Source organism: Actinia tenebrosa, unplaced genomic scaffold (genome assembly GCF_029948245.1).
Source record: "Actinia tenebrosa isolate PJP-AT-01 unplaced genomic scaffold, QUT_ActTen_1.0 PGA_scaffold10__47_contigs__length_13832649, whole genome shotgun sequence".
Taxonomy (NCBI): domain Eukaryota; kingdom Metazoa; phylum Cnidaria; class Anthozoa; order Actiniaria; family Actiniidae; genus Actinia; species Actinia tenebrosa.
In genome coordinates this window covers 713,980-732,776 of record NW_028292570.1, presented here as the reverse complement: position 1 = coordinate 732,776, position 18,797 = coordinate 713,980, and the positions used below count along the sequence as shown (strand labels likewise).

At 37.0% G+C, this 18,797-nt stretch overlaps 4 protein-coding genes across 5 annotated transcripts; 3 read left to right on the top strand and 1 right to left on the bottom strand.

Moving 5' to 3' along the window:
- The first annotated feature begins 491 nt into the window (after window positions 1–491).
- On the top strand, window positions 492–2,702 carry LOC148912667 (uncharacterized). The gene is made up of 4 exons (XM_089026632.1): window positions 492–1,030; window positions 1,325–1,473; window positions 1,560–1,760; window positions 2,158–2,702. Exons 1-4 carry the CDS (start codon window positions 939–941, stop codon window positions 2,322–2,324), a joined length of 609 nt encoding a protein of 202 aa, XP_088882758.1. The 5' UTR covers window positions 492–938; the 3' UTR covers window positions 2,325–2,702.
- LOC148912666 (uncharacterized) lies at window positions 2,536–4,152 on the bottom strand. Its single transcript, XM_089026631.1, has 3 exons — window positions 3,623–4,152; window positions 3,262–3,516; window positions 2,536–2,988 (listed from the first exon to the last, which is right to left on the bottom strand). The coding sequence occupies exons 1-3, from the start codon at window positions 3,913–3,915 to the stop codon at window positions 2,778–2,780; spliced, it is 759 nt and encodes a 252-aa protein (XP_088882757.1). The 5' UTR covers window positions 3,916–4,152; the 3' UTR covers window positions 2,536–2,777.
- Window positions 4,153–8,510: 4,358 nt separating this feature from the next.
- LOC148912665 (uncharacterized) lies at window positions 8,511–15,641 on the top strand. Of its 2 annotated transcripts, none has more exons than XM_089026801.1 (2): window positions 8,511–8,615; window positions 11,929–15,641. In XM_089026801.1, exon 2 carries the CDS (start codon window positions 11,975–11,977, stop codon window positions 12,896–12,898), a length of 924 nt encoding a protein of 307 aa, XP_088882927.1. In that variant the 5' UTR covers window positions 8,511–8,615; window positions 11,929–11,974; the 3' UTR covers window positions 12,899–15,641. The 2 variants fall into 2 exon arrangements, with proteins under 2 accessions (XP_088882927.1, XP_088882928.1); XM_089026802.1 differs by lacking the exon at window positions 8,511–8,615 and adding an exon at window positions 11,441–11,648.
- A 724-nt stretch (window positions 15,642–16,365) lies between these two features.
- On the top strand, window positions 16,366–17,364 carry LOC148912664 (somatostatin receptor type 2-like). Its single transcript, XM_089026797.1, has one exon. The coding sequence runs from the start codon at window positions 16,366–16,368 to the stop codon at window positions 17,362–17,364; it is 999 nt and encodes a 332-aa protein (XP_088882923.1).
- Window positions 17,365–18,797: the final 1,433 nt, after the last annotated feature.

Sequence of the window (18,797 nt, the reverse complement as noted above, 5' to 3'; positions counted from 1 at the left end):
AGACATGCCATGCCGATAGCCTGTCTGGGGTGATATCCAGCCTCGAGAGTAAGTATGGCTTCAAAGGAAGCTTCATTCGTCTGTACAGAGCAAAGTCACTGCCTATTTTAAAAAGTAGTTGTTACTGTACTCAGTTTTCTCGGTTCCACTGTTATATCTACAGTCCTGTACTACTGTATAATTTAAAGTTTTAAAGTACTACTAAAGTTGAGTTATAACAGAGCTCCAATAGCATCAGAAGTTTTAGAAACATTATTTAAAAATACAATATGCATTATTGCACTTAATTTGTTTAGTAGTTTCGTACTTATTAATAAAACACGTTTTTAACATATTTTTGACAGCCCGCTTAACACGGCCACCCCGTTAAAGCGGCCACTTTTGAATGTCCCTTCGGTGGCCGGATTAACGGGGTTCCACTGTATAGCTTAAAGTGTATATCAGGTCTATAATTTTTTTACGGTTTTGTCATCTCTAGATGATATAGATAAATATTCCAAAAAAAATTTTCGATTTCGAATTTTTTTCACCTCGAAATCAGCCTTCAAAGTTAGATTTCTGGCGACGCCCAGTCGTGTTGGCCGTGTTTTGGGAGACGCTAATGGACTGGCACTAGTTTTTCTGTGACGTAAATTCGGTGACACAGTTTAGATCGGCCTTTCGAAGTATTGTAAATATGCCTAGTAGGTGCGTGGTTGGAGGGTGTTCAAATATAACGAAGAAAGGCATAAAACTTCATACGATCCCTTATTTTAATGATGACCGACCAATAGCAAAGGCTAGAAGGAAAAGATGGGTCGATTTTGTGTTGAAAAGACGAGCAAAATGGACGCCTACGGCGACTTCGGCAATATGCTCGGAGCACTTTTCTCCAGAGGACTACAGTCAGCGTTACTCTTTCGGAGAAGACGACAGAAAGCTGGCACACTTAGTAAGGGATGAGACCGGAATTGTGTCATACCCAAAACTTTACCCAGTTCCATCGACTAGTTCAGCTGAAGCCAACAATTCTCAAAGAAATCGCCGAAAGGTAAGTCGTCGATTGATAATAAAAAAATGTCACACATATTGGACTATATGCCCCAACTGTAGCACTATCGTTTGTTTACTATATAGATTTTTCTAATATTATAATCATAGTATTATTCTCATATAAAAGCTATCAAGAAATAAGACATAAATGCATGACTAAATATTTGCATTCTTGCAAAAACTTGAATTGCAATATGCAAAATAAAGAAACAAATGAAATCAAACTAAGATATTCGAATAATAAGAATAATAATTTGTTATAATCATTCTCTTTGTTTTCTTTCCTTCCAAGACAAATACTTGCTGTAAGCCACTTCAACTACAATATCATTAGAGAGACAAAAAAGAAGCCAGATGGATCAGACCAAGTGAGATTTATTTATCCGAAGTTTAAAAATGGGGAGGCTACTGTAAGAGATGTGAGAATAAAACCAGATTATGGTAAGAATTGCTATTTCGGCACATCTGATTTAACAAAAAGTCAAAAAATACTTGTATACATGTTATTGTTTATCTTTTATCAATAGGGTATGTGGAAGAGATATACATCACTTTTCTCGAAGCATTGCAGAAAGAAGACATGTTAAGAGAGGCACAGAAAGAATTAAAAGAAATGACCCCACCATCAATGAACACGATGCTGGTAAAAGAAAGTAAAACTGTGGCTTTGGAAAAAAAGGAAAAAAGAAAGAGTATGGTTGTAGACAATGTACCACCCACAACACCATGTGAGTAGGATGTTATTTCCCATTGATGTTTCTAAGTTTGAAGAGTGCCATCATCATACCTGTGAAATTTGCTTAGCTGAATAGCACTGAATAGTGCTAACCAAACAAAAGAAAACAAATGAATTTGTGCTAATTATTACTACTATTTAGATTTTGTACTATTTCACTGGTTATACTGACTGCACTCTGTTTCAGTGTTCAAATATCACCAAGTCCTTATTCAGTGCTTTCACTATAGATCTTTCTTCATAATTAGACTGTTGTGTCTAAGTCATGAAGGTTTATTTCTAATATGTTGAATAATCTAACAGTCATAACATAATAGAAGTATAATATAAACTAACAATTTTGTCATCAACTATTCACTTCATGCTAATTTGTGCATTACTTTTATCAGTATCACAGGTACTTGAACAAGAAGCCAAAGCTGCCAAAATGAAGAAAACAAAGAAGATTGGAGAAGGCAGGATAGAGAAATCAATCCCTCATTGCACTCATTGCAAGAATCCCATGAAAGGACACAAGAATGTGAAAGACTGCCCTAAAAACCAGAAAAGCAGTTAATACTCTCTTGCTTTTAGAGTGAAGTTACTAAACCCGTGAAATAGAAATTACTTGTTAAGGTGTAATAGTCAAATAGACACAAAAGAAAACAATGGCATTAGAGTCTCAGTGCTAAGGTGTATTAGTCTACTATCCATTTCACTGGTTTAGTGACTTCACTCTTATATTAATATGTAGAAATGTATCATTTTGTAATACTTTTTACAATTAATTATTTTATAATTTTTTATTATAGTTGTAAGTGCAATACAAAGTGACAAATACAAAACAACCCTCATAAAGGCAATTTGAGTCATTTCTATTAGACCCATGATACAAAGTTGTATAATTAGTGAGGAGAGTCGAAGTAAAACAAAAGAAAACAGTGAATATCTACTACTATGTAGTGCAATTTTTTTTATGCTTCGAGTAAAATCACTCTAATGCAATGTTCTGTTTATAATATAATATGTATCACTCGTTATCTTCGTATTCACAAAAATCGGTGCTAGGAAACTGTTTTCTTATCGAGTGGTATGCACAAGCAGGCAGTGGGATTCTCTTGGATCCTCCTCCTTGATAACCATGACAAGCACAAGCAGGCAGTGGGATTCTCTTGGATCCTCCTCCTTGATAACCATGAACCAATTGGGTGAATTCCCTGTAAGCTGTTGCACGGAGAAGCCTAAAATATGAAATGATAATTTGTTAGTATATAAACTTATCAAACAAACAAGAATATATTCTTGAAATAAACGACTGTCAGTTACAATTGCTATTTACATCATTATCATGGAAATAAGTAATACTTTAAAACGGCATGGTATGACTTGTAAAGCACGTGAACAGTAAAAGATATAAGAAAATAAGGAAGAAAACATTAGTCATAGTTATCTTACTTGTTCTGGGCCCATGTAATTAAAACTAAGCTTAGAAGAAAAAAAAAGGATTTACTCACTCTTCTTCACTGCCAGTTTGTCTATACTTATATCCGTCGATAGTGCGGTACTTGGCACATGATGAACGTAGGGACCAGCGATTTAAACAAACAGGCTCAAACCCTGGATGTAAGGTCACACAAATGGGAGGTACTTCCAATTCTTCGAGCACTTCGGAAGACTTCAGTGACTCGAGACAACCCTCTATTTCGTGACAGCAATTACACTCTTGAGGTTTTTGAAGTAAGTCTTTCTTGCAATGACCGCATCTACACCTAAAAGAGGAAACGTTTAGATTTGCGAGTTAGTAAAAAAATCAAAACGAAACTAAATATTTTGCAAAAAGAGTGAGCTTGTAGCTAGATCTTGATAGTTACGTACCAAGCGCTATTCGGCGTGACGCCATCAAATCTTTCTTGAAGCTTTTCATTTCTCTTCTCGATCTTTGAAATTTCTTCGTTATATTCACTGAGCCAGTCCGCATCAGCAAGTGGTTCTGAAGAATATGGTCCTACCAATTCGTGAGATTCAGACCTGGGGTAGCTATCATCTGACTCGTGTGTTTCAGCATGTTGATGGCATTCGTCCTCTATTTCTCCAGCCTCTTCCTCTGAATATATACTTGAAATCTCGCTTTCAGAGCTGCAATCACTCCCGTAATAGTTCGTAGCCATCTTGTGAAATTATATATTGAAATTTATGTTTTTTGAAGGAATGAAAGTCACTAACGGGTCAATGTTTACAATACTTTGTCTACTCGTATCCTTGACAATCGCTTTTCTCGGTTCTCGAATTTACGTCACTAGTTACCAGTCTCCTAAAACACGGCCAACACGACTGGGCGTCGCCAGAAATCTAACTTTGAAGGCTGATTTCGAGGTGAAAAAAATTCGAAATCGAAAAATTTTTTTTGGAATATTTATTTATATCACCTAGAGATGCCAAAACCGTAAAAAAATTCTAGACCTGATATACACTTTAACTGTAACACTTGTTTGCCAGTAACCATCTCATGGATGGTTGAAGAACTTACCTCACCATCACATGAAAGTAGATCTTAAGGTAGTACCGGATCTTAAAAATTCTTCAAAAATTTTTTTTTTATTCTGTCATTTGAAGTTCATTGCTAGGGTATTCAAATAATGAAAAAAGAGAAGGGGGTCACCGTGTTGGTTATCGAGATATAAGGCTTCAAAAAGGAGGGATTTTTCAGTTATCCGGAAAATACCAAAGTGAAGCTAGCGTCGGATTGGCAGCGTCGGATTGATATTCATTGAGATTCAGAATCATTTCCGGGGGAGGTCAAACAGGTCATTCTACTAAAATCCTCTTTTTCCCCTAACGGTGGCAAAATCACAAACGAATTCCGATTAAACTTTCTTCTCTGATTTCTATTCATGATATTCTACGCTCTTAGTAGAACACACTGCCTATTCTCGACGAATTTACTGATTTTACTCTCAGCCTCGGATTGGACTCGTATTACAAGTCACGTTCAAAACATTCAACTGACAACAACAGACTGACGATTTAATTTTTATCAAACATTCAATTTATTCACTTCTAACCTTCATATAGTGAACTCGATTTTACTTTTAACCTTCGTATCGGAATCTACATTTCATGATACTGATTTTGCTCTCAGCCTCGGCCTCGGATTGGACTCCTATTACATCTCAGCCTCGGATTGGGATCGTATTACATTTCAGCCTCAGTTGGGATCGTATTACATATCTCAGCCTCGGATTGGGATCGTATTACATATCTCAGCCTCGGATTGGGATCGTATTACATATCTCAGCCTCGGATTGGGATCGTATTACATCTCAGCCTCGGATTGGGATCGTATTACATATCTCAGCCTCGGATTGGGATCGTATTACATATCTCAGCCTCGGATTGGGATCGTATTACATATCTCAGCCTCGGATTGAGATCGTATTACATCTCAGCCTCGGATTGGGATCGTATTACATCTCAGCCTCGGATTGATCATGTTTTTATATTAAATTTAAAAAATATGATTCAACATTTTAAAGACCTTTTCCCTTCCCCGCGGGTTACATTGTTCCATGCAATGGAACTGAATTTAGATGTGAAACACGAGCCGTGTGGATTGATAAAGATCACTGGCATTAAGGTATCTTTCTTGACAAGATATGGAGAAACACATTTAACTGAATAAACAATGCAGATATGAAATCAAGGTGGTGTGAGGCTCATAGAATTATACTTCATAACACCTTGCCATTTGTTGAAACTATTTAATCAAGAAGTTTTAATATTCAAGCTCGAGGAAATTAGCTAAAAATTTGTATACGTGGGTGCAAATTAGTAAGTACTTGTACAAATTAGTAAGTTTGCATTATCGCCGCCTGCAGTTGTCATCGCGATGGCATTAGATATGGCAAATTTGTTGATTCGTGGTTAATTTGATTGATAAAAGTATTTAAAAAAATATTTAAATAGCAGTTGTAAACATCTCTTTAAATCGAAGTTCAAAACTTATTAAGCTTCGTATTATTGGACACGGATTCTAAAGCTATAGTTTCTTGCCGGGCTATTGATTACCCTGACTATCACGCTTTCCAAGAACAAGTTTATAAAGTTAACATTCCTTATATATCAGTTAATAAAACAACTTTGAATCGAAAACGATCCCAATCCGAGGCTGAGATGTAATACGATCCCAATCTGAGGCTGAGATGTAATACGATCCCAATCCGAGGCTGAGATGTAATAGGAGTCCAATCCGAGGCCGAGGCTGAGAGCAAAATCAGTATCATGAAATGTAGATTCCGATACGAAGGTTAAAAGTAAAATCGAGTTCACTATATGAAGGTTAGAAGTGAATAAATTGAATGTTTGATAAAAATTAAATCGTCAGTCTGTTGTTGTCAGTTGAATGTTTTGAACGTGACTCGTAATACGAGTCCAATCCGAGGCTGAGAGTAAAATCAGTAAATTCGTCGAGAATAGGCAGTGTGTTCTACTAAGAGCGTAGAATATCATGAATAGAAATCAGAGAAGAAAGTTTAATCGGAATTCGTTTGTGATTTTGCCACCGTTAGGGGAAAAAGAGGATTTTAGTAGAATGACCTGTTTGACCTCCCCCGGAAATGATTCTGAATCTCAATGAATATCAATCCGACGCTGCCAATCCGACGCTAGCTTCACTCTCCTCCTCTAATAAATTCGAATTACCTGAATCGATTTAACAAAGAAAAACAGAAAACTGTTTTAAACTATAGCGTTGAGTCTAGAAAACGTATCTAGATAAAGAATCCATCAAATCTTTTGCAAGTAGTGTGAAAAGTTAATTCTAGAAGCGAAATTGCTTGTAATTCGGCGCAGTTATGCGTGTGTTTTAGTTGATATTGAAAATTCATGACAATTTTAACTATAAATTTTTTTTCTTTCCGCACTAAATCCAAAGAATATGATATCTAGCTCCGAATGAAAAGAAAAAAATGGGGGTCACCGTACTAATAGACGAGCTATGAGCGACTAAATCCAAGTTTTTGGTCAAAAAAAGCAAATCCTGTCCGCGTGGGACTGGGTTCTAGTACATTAACCTCCGTCTGAAACATGTCAAATCGTCTTTGTAATCTCCAGAGAATCTAAGACGTATTTCGAATTGATCTTGAGAATAACATGTCAAATTCATTTTTTGTTACTTCATTTTTATAAAGTTATGAATTTGTTGTTTTGAGTCAAGAGTGATCAAGTCAGGCAATGAAAATCTAAGCATGTTAGTAAAAACATTTCATTTTTGCCTCAAAAGTTCCATGAATTAGCGAAATGCTTTGATAAGTTATAGAAAAGGATTCAACTTCTGACATTATTTAAATCAGTTTTCAAAACAGCGCAAGTAAAGGGTATAAACAGCGCGAATTGGATGCACTGTAGCAAGGGTCCGGAACTATACCTTAAGAGTGTTTTAGGTCTCTCCCTTGATTGAAGATTTTTTTATGATAAAGATTCGATAGTTTACGCATGCACAATTTTAACTTTTCGCGAAGACTGTTGTGCTGCAAGTATTAACATTTTCGTAGTAGTGTCGCACGACAGCGACAAAAATATTCGAAATAGCTTGCTGCAATACAGCGTCATTACAGTGCTCGCAAAAATATTCGGATTTGCTACATTAAGCCTGGTTTCCATATAATCGAAAACGATCGGAACGATCGAAATAAGATATTTTTCGATGGTTCGTAATCATATGGAAGCAACGTTTTTCGATCGTACGATCGTTTTGGATCACGATCGTAATCGATTGAAAAATTAGAACCGGGTTCTAATTTTGCGATCCGTCTCGATCCATTTCGATCGTCTGCGATCATGGAAACACTTTTTTTTCGATCGTACGATCGTAATGTATTAAACATATCGTTTTTCCGAAAATGCAATGCTTCCTAAACTGTAATGCCATAGCAACGGTTTTCTTGTTTACAAACTTTCCGCTGGCACTGGAAGTAACAACTAGTAGCTGAAGTTTTCGGGATTCGGCCAACTCAAGCCGGAAAAAAATATCCTGAACGTCCGAAGAGCATATGGGCGTTTCTTAAAACGAATGAAAAATATTCCATCAGGTTCTGGCATGGATGCTGTACCTAGGGAATACTCAAATCTCGACTGGCTCAGTCTGTATACATCAAACATCGAAAGACCAGCTCTAATTTGGAATTTTGACCTTTATCAGATCACATGGAAACGGTCGTTTTTCGATCGTTTGTTGCGATCGTACGCTCCAGTGAGCTCCACGATCCTGCGAAAAAAGTATATTAAAAAAAATTGTATATTTTTATTTTGATAATGGTATTTAAAAACTCAAAAAAAGTAGACTAGAATTATTTTAGAGTTTTGTCGGGACATGCTCAGGCATATTATATGTCATTGGTAAGAATTAAGGCCTTATTTGACCCCGTGACGTACGGAAGTTATAACTTATTTACGCTCTTTCTTCAATCGTTTTGGTTAGATTCAACGCCAAAATGGTATCGAATCATGAAATTTTGTATCCCCTTACTTCATTGTAAGATAACGGAAATATACCGTATATGCCAGCACTTTAAAGACTCTTGCAAAGTGTCCCAAACGTAATAATAATAATAATAATAACCTTATTAATGTCTCTAATCTTCTAGCCGGGCACAAGTGCCCTACTTATCGGGGAGACGTGTTAAGGCAGATTATTTTTTACTAAAATAAGACTTGATCACATTTTATTTTAATACAAATAATAAAGATAATCTGACTCAACACGTTGGAAGAGCGGCTTTCCTAGAGTCTTTAAAGTGGTGACAGGAGCACGCGTATTTTCATTCACTACTCCACACGCTTGTTTGAAGAAGTTAAGAACTGACCAAGTCTGGTAAGATACACTTGATTTATTTGGGAACTTTATATCTTAGCTTTACAAAAGGTCTGAACTAACTTAACCATTAGTTTAGTAACCTATCTCATATAAGTAAAGTGTACGCTCCGTACGTCCGTGAAACAAAACGAAAGATCATTGTCTATTACAGCTATTTTGCTGCTTTTTTGCTTCTACCTTATTACATGAAATTTTCGCGACACCTTAATTTCGCGAATTTCGCGATTAAAAAAAATAGCGAAATTAAAGTGACGCGAAAACTAAGTGTCGCGAACATAACATGACGCGAAAATTAAGTGCCTCACAATATGTCAATAATCAAGAAAGAATACGTTTATTACCACTGAAACGTTTGCAAAATCAGGCGTGAAATTCTTGTGGACATTGTAAGAACTTAGGACTTCGTTGTCAGTAATGTTGTCATATAGACCCGCCGCTGCATCTTTTGTTAATTTTGACGATGTTGTTGATGAAGTCGTTCTATTTGATTCAAGAATAAGTTAAATAAAATCAGGTGCCTTACTTAAAAACGCGAAATTAAAGTGATTCAAAATACAAAAATTTTCCAAAATTACGAAATTTAAGTGTCGCGAAAAACGCGCACCGTAAAATGGCGAAATAAACGTGTCGCGAAAATTTCATGTAATAAAGTACTTGTATAAAATAGTGGATATTACCAGAACGCGTCTTTGTTTGATTCGTGCCTGAGTGCGATCAGACGTACGGGCATCACAAGACTAACATATGACCGACAGGATAAGATCAGACTTGCCTTTACAAGAGTATAACGCGGGCTAGTCAACTGTATTATGGATATGCGCATGCGCCGAGTTATCGACTTGTCTAGTTGATAAACAACTTCTCGGAATGAGCGACAGAATTTTAACCCTGGGTTTCCGAGAATGGATGTACTTTCACCTTGATGAAAAGTTTAAAAAAGGCTGACGATGGGATCTTTGTTTATGAACGTCCCTAATAACCATTTTAGCAAACAGACGAATGACATACTGTCATTTGTCACTGTCATCAAATTGAAATTGAAATCGTTGGCGGTTTTCAGTTGTGAGCAGTTATATCAAGGGCGCTAGGGCAAAAATTGGTGGTTTTTTAGCCGTTAGACTCCGTTATATTGGTGTTTTTTAGCCGTTAGAAACTGTTTAAACTGTTACTTATCTGTTCTATTATGTGCTGGCTTGATTTATTCAGTTTTCCCGTCTATATACGCCAAAAATACTGCTGTGACCAACGGTCCAATCGTATGTAACGAACTATTGTATCCTATACCTGCCCCGTGACCGCTTACGTTAGCGTACGGTACGCGTCGGTTAATAAGTTAATAAGTTAATCCAAATCCCCTAGAATAACCAAAAATGAACAGGGGTAGGAAAAGAAAGGCCAATCTATTGTTCTCTCGTCTGCTCGTGTAATAGGATTAAAGTGAAAGGTACGGTGGCAATTTGTTTACTCAGCGATGACAGATGTGTAACCAACGAAACCTAACGAACCAACTTCGAATCCAGCCGAACTGGCCTCGGCCAAACTCGAACCCCGACTTATGACCCAAACAATCTTTTCCAATGACAGCCCCCGGCCGTGACCTTTAGCAACGTTCACGTGTCGTGTTAGATGGTACCTCTCTAATCCGCTTAATGCTTTCCCAGGACGTCTTTGATAATTTTGAACGATTACCAATAATACAATGAACCTTCAAATGCATTTCGAAAGTTATTTCTAAGACATTCTTTGTATCGAAAAGATTCCAGACATATGGTTCTAATTTTGAAATAGGATCCACTGTTTGGAAATCCCAACCGCAGTTGTCTGACGACTGTTAGAATCCATTCGCTCAAGATGCAAAATCGTATTCCGCAGCAATCGCTTTTACTAGCAATTATATTACTTATACAGCGGACAGCCATAATACTAAGAGAAGGCACAGTTATTATTAATGATTCGTGGAGTCAGTTCGAATGGAACTGGTTTTTTAAAACTGTTTGTAATTTACAGCCATAGCGAAACCTATCCTGAATTTAAATGCAAATGGTAAAGGTCACGGCCGGGGGCTGTCATTGGAAAAGATTGTTTGGGTCATAAGTCGGGGTTCGAGTTTGGCCGAGGCCAGTTCGGCTGGATTCGAAGTTGGTTCGTTAGGTTTCGTTGGTTACACATCTGTCATCGCTGAGTAAACAAATTGCCACCGTACCTTTCACTTTAATCCTATTATACGAGCAGACGAGAGAACAATAGATTGGCCTTTCTTTTCCTACCCCTGTTCATTTTTGGTTATTCTAGGGGATTTGGATTAACTTATTAACTTATTAACCGACGCGTACCGTACGCTAACGCAAGCGGTCACGGGGCAGGTATAGGATACAATAGTTCGTTACATACGATTGGACCGTTGGTCACAGCAGTATTTTTGGCGTATATAGACGGGAAAACTGAATAAATCAAGCCAGCACATAATAGAACAGATAAGTAACAGTTTAAACAGTTTCTAACGGCTAAAAAACACCAATATAACGGAGTCTAACGGCTAAAAAACCACCAATTTTTGCCCTAGCGCCCTTGGTTATATCCATGCACATACAACAAACACTACAAAGACAAAACATAATCGCAGAACAATATTTTGAGTTACTTTGACAAGCCGAAAAGGAAATGTTTTTTAAACTACGCAGAGAATTTGAATTCTCTGTCTAACTGACAAAGGTACTATTGACCTTTGAGGAACATGTAGCGTTGCACTGCGGATATTATTCAAATTGACGTAATGAATGTAATCATTGCCAAAACAAAGAACAAAGTGGCGTCCCCTTTTTTCCGAGATGCTGATCACAGCTTCAGCTTTCAGCTTGCACTGATTTAAACAAATGACATAGCCTGCTGAATAAGTGTCAAAAAATAGTTCCCAGTGTTCATGTATGTGTTATAAAGTTAAATTCTCAACAAACGCCATGTAGGGCATAAAGGTGATTTGATACATATGCATGAAGCTGCTGAGATACGCCAGCAATTTCTCTCGTTCTGGTAAGCTTTAACGCGCAGTCCTAGCTAATTTGCTGCAATAATCTGCAGTGTCTATCATGTACATTATACGCTCGTATTTTAATTATAAACATCAATTTTGCTGAAATTAAAGTATTAACGAAATAGAAAAGGCGCGCATGTTCTTGAAGAGAGAAGTATGAAGAAATTAGGAGAAATACGACGCGTCCTGCATGTGTTTCTAGTCACAGCATCACTTTAAATCTAAATTAAATGCTCTCACAAGGAAACTGGAAGCTAAGAATTTTTCCATTCATTGCAGAAATACATAGAAGGGAAACCAAAGCAAGACTACCAATATACTGAAGATGAGTGGCCGAACTCGAGACCCAAATGACGACATAAAAGAACTAAAACAGAAAGTAAGGAGTAATGAGATAAAGATAGCAGAGTTGGAACAACGGCTACAGAAAGATCGTGTCTGCTATACCAAGAATACCAAAGAGTTTGAAGATGAGAAAAAAGCTCTCGAAAAGGAAGTGGACGAGCTCAAGAAGAAGATAAAATGGTTGGAAGAGGAAGTTCGATATTTTTCAACCAAACCCGCCATCACAAACCTTAGAGGAGAAATAGAGAAAAGAGACGCTCAAATCGTTTCCTTTGAACATAAACTTGACGCTATTATAAATCAATTGGCAGAAAAGGATAAAAGATTGGAATCTATGGAAAAAAAAGCTCAAGATCAAGAACAATATTTAAAAACAAATATGGTTGAAACCGAACAGCTGAAAAACGAAGTAAGACATTTCAATGAAAAATCTCTAAGGCAGGAAAACGACTTGAACAGATACATGGCTAAAACTGATGAGCTCGAAAAATCTCGAAATAAGCTGTACATTGGTCAGTTGTGTGCTAATGTGATGGAAGCAATATATCGGGAAGTCGTGCCAGTTTACTTTAAGAAAGGAAAAGATTACAAGCAGCCACGTCTCAGATATATTGATAAAGACATTGAACAGCTGTATGAAACCAGAGACGATCAAAAAGAAGCTCAAAAAAGGTGGACGAAATTGCAAGCTGACAAGATTGATCCAGATGAAAATAATGTTAAGAAAGTAATTGACTTCATGGAAGACAAGTTGAAAGAGAGGAACATAGAGGCCCATCCTTGTCCATTGAACGAAGAAGAATTACAGGATATTGCAAGTAATTTACCAGGTCAGGATCAGCAATCTTTAAGAAAGGTGATGCAATTACATTTTCACTCACTTATTTGCCATGGCATTGAGTGAAAGAAACAAACTTTCAGCTCTTATCTTGATACTGCAGTCAGGAGTCATGTATATGAATTTTCATACTTGTTTTCTCTGACTTTTTTTAATGTTTGCGTATCACTCAATTGAAGAATCGTTGTCGGGTTAAGAAACATAGAACATAGAAGCTGAGATCGAAATGGCACATGGGAAGTACATTAATTAGATGCATGCTGTGACCGGCGACCCGTGGCATCATCCACTGTTTTTAAAACCATGGAGGCTGTTAACGTTGTGCTGAAGGTACTAAAACAGAAAAACAAGAATACGTTTGATAGATACGAGATAACGCAAGTGCATAAGCGGTTTCGTCTACGCTGCAACCTATGAAAATGCGAAGCCAAACGGCTTTCTAAACCGACTGCATGGATGGCGCAAATGAATACATTATAATATCAATATGTCATTTCCCATGTGCCATTTTGGTCCCAGCTTTAATGTTCTATGTTTCTGAACACGATAACGATTCTTCAATTGAGTGTATAAGTTTTTATCAATATTTCTATCATTCATCAATTTTTATCTAATTATCAGCTCTTATTTCAATTTTACTTCGGTGATCATTAAGCATTCAACCGATAACACACAATGCAAAAATGCGTTGCCACAAAACTCAACAACCACGTCTTCAAATTCTTGATTTTAAATTCAATCATTACAATTGTTGAATCATGCACTTTAAAATAATTAATAGATACAACTTTTGTCATTTTTGTTTGCCATTAGACCTTGCGCTTGACAATAGCACCGCGGACGGTGCCTTCGCGTGTAACTATTAATAGGAGCATCCAGGGCTATCCCAAGAGCCTTTAAAAATCTGACGAGTAGTCAGTTGTAGGATCTATGCTGAACCTGAAATACTCTAAAATGAGTACTCCAGTATTTTAACAAGTATCTCTCTAAATGTCTTGAAGGATTTAGAAAATAGATAACGTTAAAAAGTATGAAATGCACTCTATTTAAAATTTCGAAAATATAAATTTTAGCTGTTTAAATGGAAAAAAGTAATATCTCGCTCGCAATGCATGATGGGATAACCCTGGATCCTCTTCTGAGTAACGTAAAGAGAAAATGAACTGAAAGAAGGAATCCCAGCTCCCCATCATCAGCACTCTTTGATGCTATTTTAGGATTATTTCTGTTATTTTTAGAATCATTCATTATTCGCTTTTCTGCGCACCCGTACTGCTTGCGCTCTATGGTGTTTTCTCATGTTTTCTTGTGCTTTTCGAAAAAAACAAACAAACAATAAACCAGAATAGAGCGCGCTCAGTATGCGCGTGCAGAAAAAAAAGATCACATCAAACGGTGCCAATGTTGGTGACAATCATGAATAACAGAGATTCCTTCTCTTAGTTCATTTCTCTTGGTAATGTTTATCTTTCGCTTTCATTTTTAGTAGCGAAGTAATAATTATGACTGAGTTAGCTCAGTTAGTTTGTTGACCAACGCTCATGGTCTTAAAACATTTGAGTAGAAGCTCAATAAGGTGCTGCACGTTAGCACTAAAAATATCTGCAAATGATTAAGCCTTTGCCGTGGATCGGATAAAAATGGCGGTCCCGTCTCATTCAGAGACGTTAAACATAGAGGGCTACAAATTTATCACTTACAACTGTCACGTGTCACCCTCTCTAAGTAAATTTGTCAGTTCAATTTTTGATTTTAATTTATATGTTTACATTTTTTCCCAATCAAGTTATAAATAAATCAATGAATAATTAAATTTAGTATTTTTACACAAGTGAATATGATAAATCCGGCGCGCTCAATTTACGTCTTATGCTGTTTTAGTAAAAATTACACAGGTTATTATTGAAAATCTCGCGCGTTGATTGGTCGAGAAACTCTATCCACTATCACACGATAGTCACCTCCAGCGATAATCCAAAATGGCGGTCAGCCGCTTTGTTGCTGTTACCGAAAAAAAGTCTTTTATCTTCTTTTTTTCCTTTTTTTTTTTTGAAAGAATCACCTGTGTATTTATACTAAAACAATTATTTGCCTCAGCCTCAGTGAATATAGGAGAATATTTTCCTTACCGCTCGAAGACTCGCGTCTCGGTAAATATTCCCCGATATTCACTTCGCCTTCGGCGAATAATTGTTAAATATTCACCTACAGGTGAATATAACGCGTGCACGCGCACGCTCGTTTGTCGACTTGTGCCGCTTGCAGAGATAGATAGAATTTGAACAAAAAACCTCTCTCTCCGTTATTTATTAAATTCACTTGTGTTGAAAAATAGTAAAACAGTTATTCGCCTCAGGCTGAATGAATGTTGTGGAATATTCACCGCGCCGCTCGAAGACTCGCTTCTCGGTAATAAATATTCCCCGATATTCACTCAGCCTGAGGCGAATTATTGTTAAATAGTCACCGGCAAAAACGTAAAAATATCAGATCGATAAGTACACTAGTCAAAGCCATGCATAGTGCAGCTTTAGGATGCTTGCAGGACGTGATACTGTGTCTTCAAGTAGTGTTTAATGCCAGCAAGACATAGCCAAAGGGCCGAGGGTTGTACTAAATAGTTAGTAGCATTTCACGGATATATAGTTTACATTCTGGCTTGCTGTGCAAGCCCCTTGTGCAAGTCACAATAAGGTTAAGCCATGACATTTTTCATAGTATTGATCGTCTGTCTCAGAAAAAAAAGACGTTATAAATAATTGAGAATCACCAAATGAAGTCCAATAAAATCACATGTCTTCTTGGGAAATCTGTTCTGCGTTTTCTTGCACTATCAGCTATTATATTTTCATTTGTGTTGAAAGAGCATTCCCACAAAATTACAAAGATAAGAAATGGCGGGACAAGCTATATTAGGAAGCGATAATGCACTGTCCTATCATATTCTTGGAATGCAACCACGTGACCGAAAAATCCCTTGAGATATAACTTATAATGAAACAGCCGCCATCTTGGTTGATCTAACGAGAAAAGCCTCTTAATGAGGAATGCTTTGTATAGTCAACCAACATGGCGGCTATGACATGACGTAACATGTTCGAGGTTTGATTACTCTATAGACTCGACATTAAAGAAATGTAGGAATGTTTGTTGTATGGGTCGTGGGAAACAATATGGTACTGACAGCACGTACACGGAACGGAATATCACTTAACCGGCCATTTCTATTCATCAACAAATATCTGCTGCCGGCCCAATCGACACCTCTTGGATTTATATTACCACATGACTCATAAAAGAAACGACCTCGAGAAACCGTAATTCGAAGATGAATGATTTTGTCGAGAAAAACAATTTAACAGCATGGGTGTAATGATTTTGTACAACAATCAGCATTTGTTTCACACCCAATGACAGCCACTAAATTTAATTTTTTATGCATTTGAAGCTTTATTCAGAAAGGTTTTTCATGTGTAATTTTTGTCATTGAAACCAAGCTTATCAACTGGGACGTTTTATAGACCTGTTTCGCCATGTCGAAGGCAGACCAAGTTTTTTCAAGTCAAAACTCTGGATATATTGCTTTAAATTTCGTAACAATGATTGTTGGAGTTCTTTCAAATTGTACGGTTTGTGTCGTCATGGTACGTTCGAGGAAAATGCTCACGAGCTTGTCTAACTGCTTAGTTCTACAACTGAGTGTAGCGGATGTACTTTTGAGGATTCATATCCTTACAGCTACAATGCGATGGATTTTTGACGGCTTTAGAGAAGGGTTTTTGTTGGTTTTTTGCATCGTGAATGGAACGATCGCAATGTTATGTGGTGGTGCAGTGTTCAGTTTATTAGCGGGTATTGCGTTGGACCGCTTCGTAAACATTGTTTATCCTCTCAAAGGACTGACTCTTCAAAAGAAGAAAATTAAAGCCACATTTATGGTATGGACTTACGCTATCTGCACTTCAATTTTGACGCCATTTTATGTTACCATAGGAACGGAGAAGATAGCTTCTTCAAACTTCAACGAGACAAATTTTGAATTGACCAGTATTTGTTGTATCGGCAAAGACATGGCTAGTAAGATTCTTTTCATGGCTACTCAATCACTGGTTTTCTTTCTTCCTCCCTTAATAATTATAGTTTGCTATATTAAGATATTTTTAGCTCTCAAAGACAGGGACAAAGAAAAAAGCTTTAAAAATTCAGCCAGAAAAAAATCCAAAAGGAAGGTCATTCAAATGTTATTACTCGTTGTCATTAGTTACATCATCTGTTGGATGCCGTTAATTTTGTTCAATATTCTTAACTCCTTCGATTTTTTCCTCGAAAACGCTGCAAAAAGGAAGCAATTCCAGTTGTTAGCTCGTGTATTCACGGGGCTAAGTTCGTGTTTGAACCCTTTTATATACGCATTTTACAACCCAAGATTCAAAGAAGAATTTTTCAAGATTTTTCGATGGAGAGTTTTTCGAAGACAAACGGCAAAATACAACATGAAAATGGATAAAAAACACATTACATACGATTCTTAAACATTTAAGAAATGCACAACAGTGTCAAATACGAAAGCGGAAAACTAGCGAGCAACTTAGACTAGTTTGAGCTGCGTAGGTAGACTATCATGGTAATGCTTTATCATTATGTGCGTGGGTGTAAAAGTGAAATTTTATTTTGTGTTAATTAGTAAGATGACGTCTTTCTATCACTTTCAGAATAGATCTTTTTACTGATACAGCGGCCATTTTGAATTATGGGATGCTGGGGGGCAAACCGAAGAATATATAAAGGATAGAGTGGTGGGGTTACGTTTTCAAATAATCTAAAGTCTTGGTGTTTCTCATATTGTTCCGAATAGCAGCAAATTCAATTGCTTTACGAATATAAGAATAAAAAGATAATTGGTGCTAATTGACTGAACAAAAGAAAGTGTGCAAGGGACTCTGATACTGTTGTAGTAAATGATGAAAAAAAGAAAAATGTAAATAGACCTTATTCGTGGTGTGACAATGTTTTCCCAATTCGACGAACCTCCAGGGGATTCATTTCCTTTTGTTTTTACTCTTCGAAAAAATTCATGAGTATCCCAAAGGATACAAAAGGAATAACGATGATATCCCGACGAGTTTCAAAACAATAGCTCTTCATTCCCCCAGAGGTTTGTCACGCTGAATTGGGAAAACATTGTCACACCACGAATAACGTCTATTGCACTAGGTGATTTACTTGTAATGGGGTTCCTGTGCCAAAATCATGTGTGAATACGGGTACCCTGTGTCGGCCAATAGCATCGTCAATCTACTACAGTAAAGTCGAGATGGACCAAGGGAGCGCGGCAGACATAAATTTGTTGATTGGTCTTCCTGTGGTACATAATTTCATTGATTGGTCCTCCTGTGGTATAGACACGCATGCGGTTACTTAAAAGTCGTGCGAGCTCATACGTAAACAATATGGCGAATGATAAATAGAGGATATTACATGGGCGCTTGGAGATACGAAATTTATCTTCGAGTGTTGAAAAGATCTCTCACAAGTGAGCGCAGCGAACGAGTGAGAGATTTTCAACACGAGAAGATAAATTTCGTATCTCCAAGCGCCCATGTAATATTCTGTTTATTATATAATTATCAATGAAGTATGATTTGGCTTTTTCAGGCAATTCTTTCCGTGTATCTTTGAATAGCCATCGCAATGGTGTTATTTTCACACGTGAAAATAACATGTTATTTTCACGTGTGAAGATATCAATTTTTCGAAATAGAGAAAAATAGATATTTCATTGGTAATTATATAATAAATAAATTTATGTGGGTTATTTATCAAAATAAAGGTTTTTATTCCCATGAAATTAACATGGCTGCCGGCGTGAGTAAAGAGATGGACCCGCAAGCTGCTGATCTTATCTAGGGCCTTTTCTTTTCGCTTTTTTTCAAGGCGGCGAGGCTCGAAGGGAAGACGGTCTTTA

Excerpts from the sequence above, each read along its gene's own strand:
- LOC148912667 (XM_089026632.1), top strand. The coding sequence starts at position 939 with ATGAGACCGGAATTGTGTCATACCCAAAACTTTACCCAGTTCCATCGA. Across the intron at positions 1,474-1,559 it reads GAGAATAAAACCAGATTATG|GGTATGTGGAAGAGATATAC; the intron begins GTAAGAATTGCT and ends TTTTATCAATAG. Across the intron at positions 1,761-2,157 it reads TGTACCACCCACAACACCAT|TATCACAGGTACTTGAACAA; the intron begins GTGAGTAGGATG and ends TACTTTTATCAG.
- LOC148912665 (XM_089026801.1), top strand. The coding sequence starts at position 11,975 with ATGAGTGGCCGAACTCGAGACCCAAATGACGACATAAAAGAACTAAAA.
- LOC148912666 (XM_089026631.1), bottom strand. The coding sequence starts at position 3,915 with ATGGCTACGAACTATTACGGGAGTGATTGCAGCTCTGAAAGCGAGATT. Across the intron at positions 3,517-3,622 it reads GTCACGCCGAATAGCGCTTG|GTGTAGATGCGGTCATTGCA; the intron begins GTACGTAACTAT and ends TTCCTCTTTTAG. Across the intron at positions 2,989-3,261 it reads CAAACTGGCAGTGAAGAAGA|GCTTCTCCGTGCAACAGCTT; the intron begins GTGAGTAAATCC and ends TTCATATTTTAG.
- LOC148912664 (XM_089026797.1), top strand. The coding sequence starts at position 16,366 with ATGTCGAAGGCAGACCAAGTTTTTTCAAGTCAAAACTCTGGATATATT.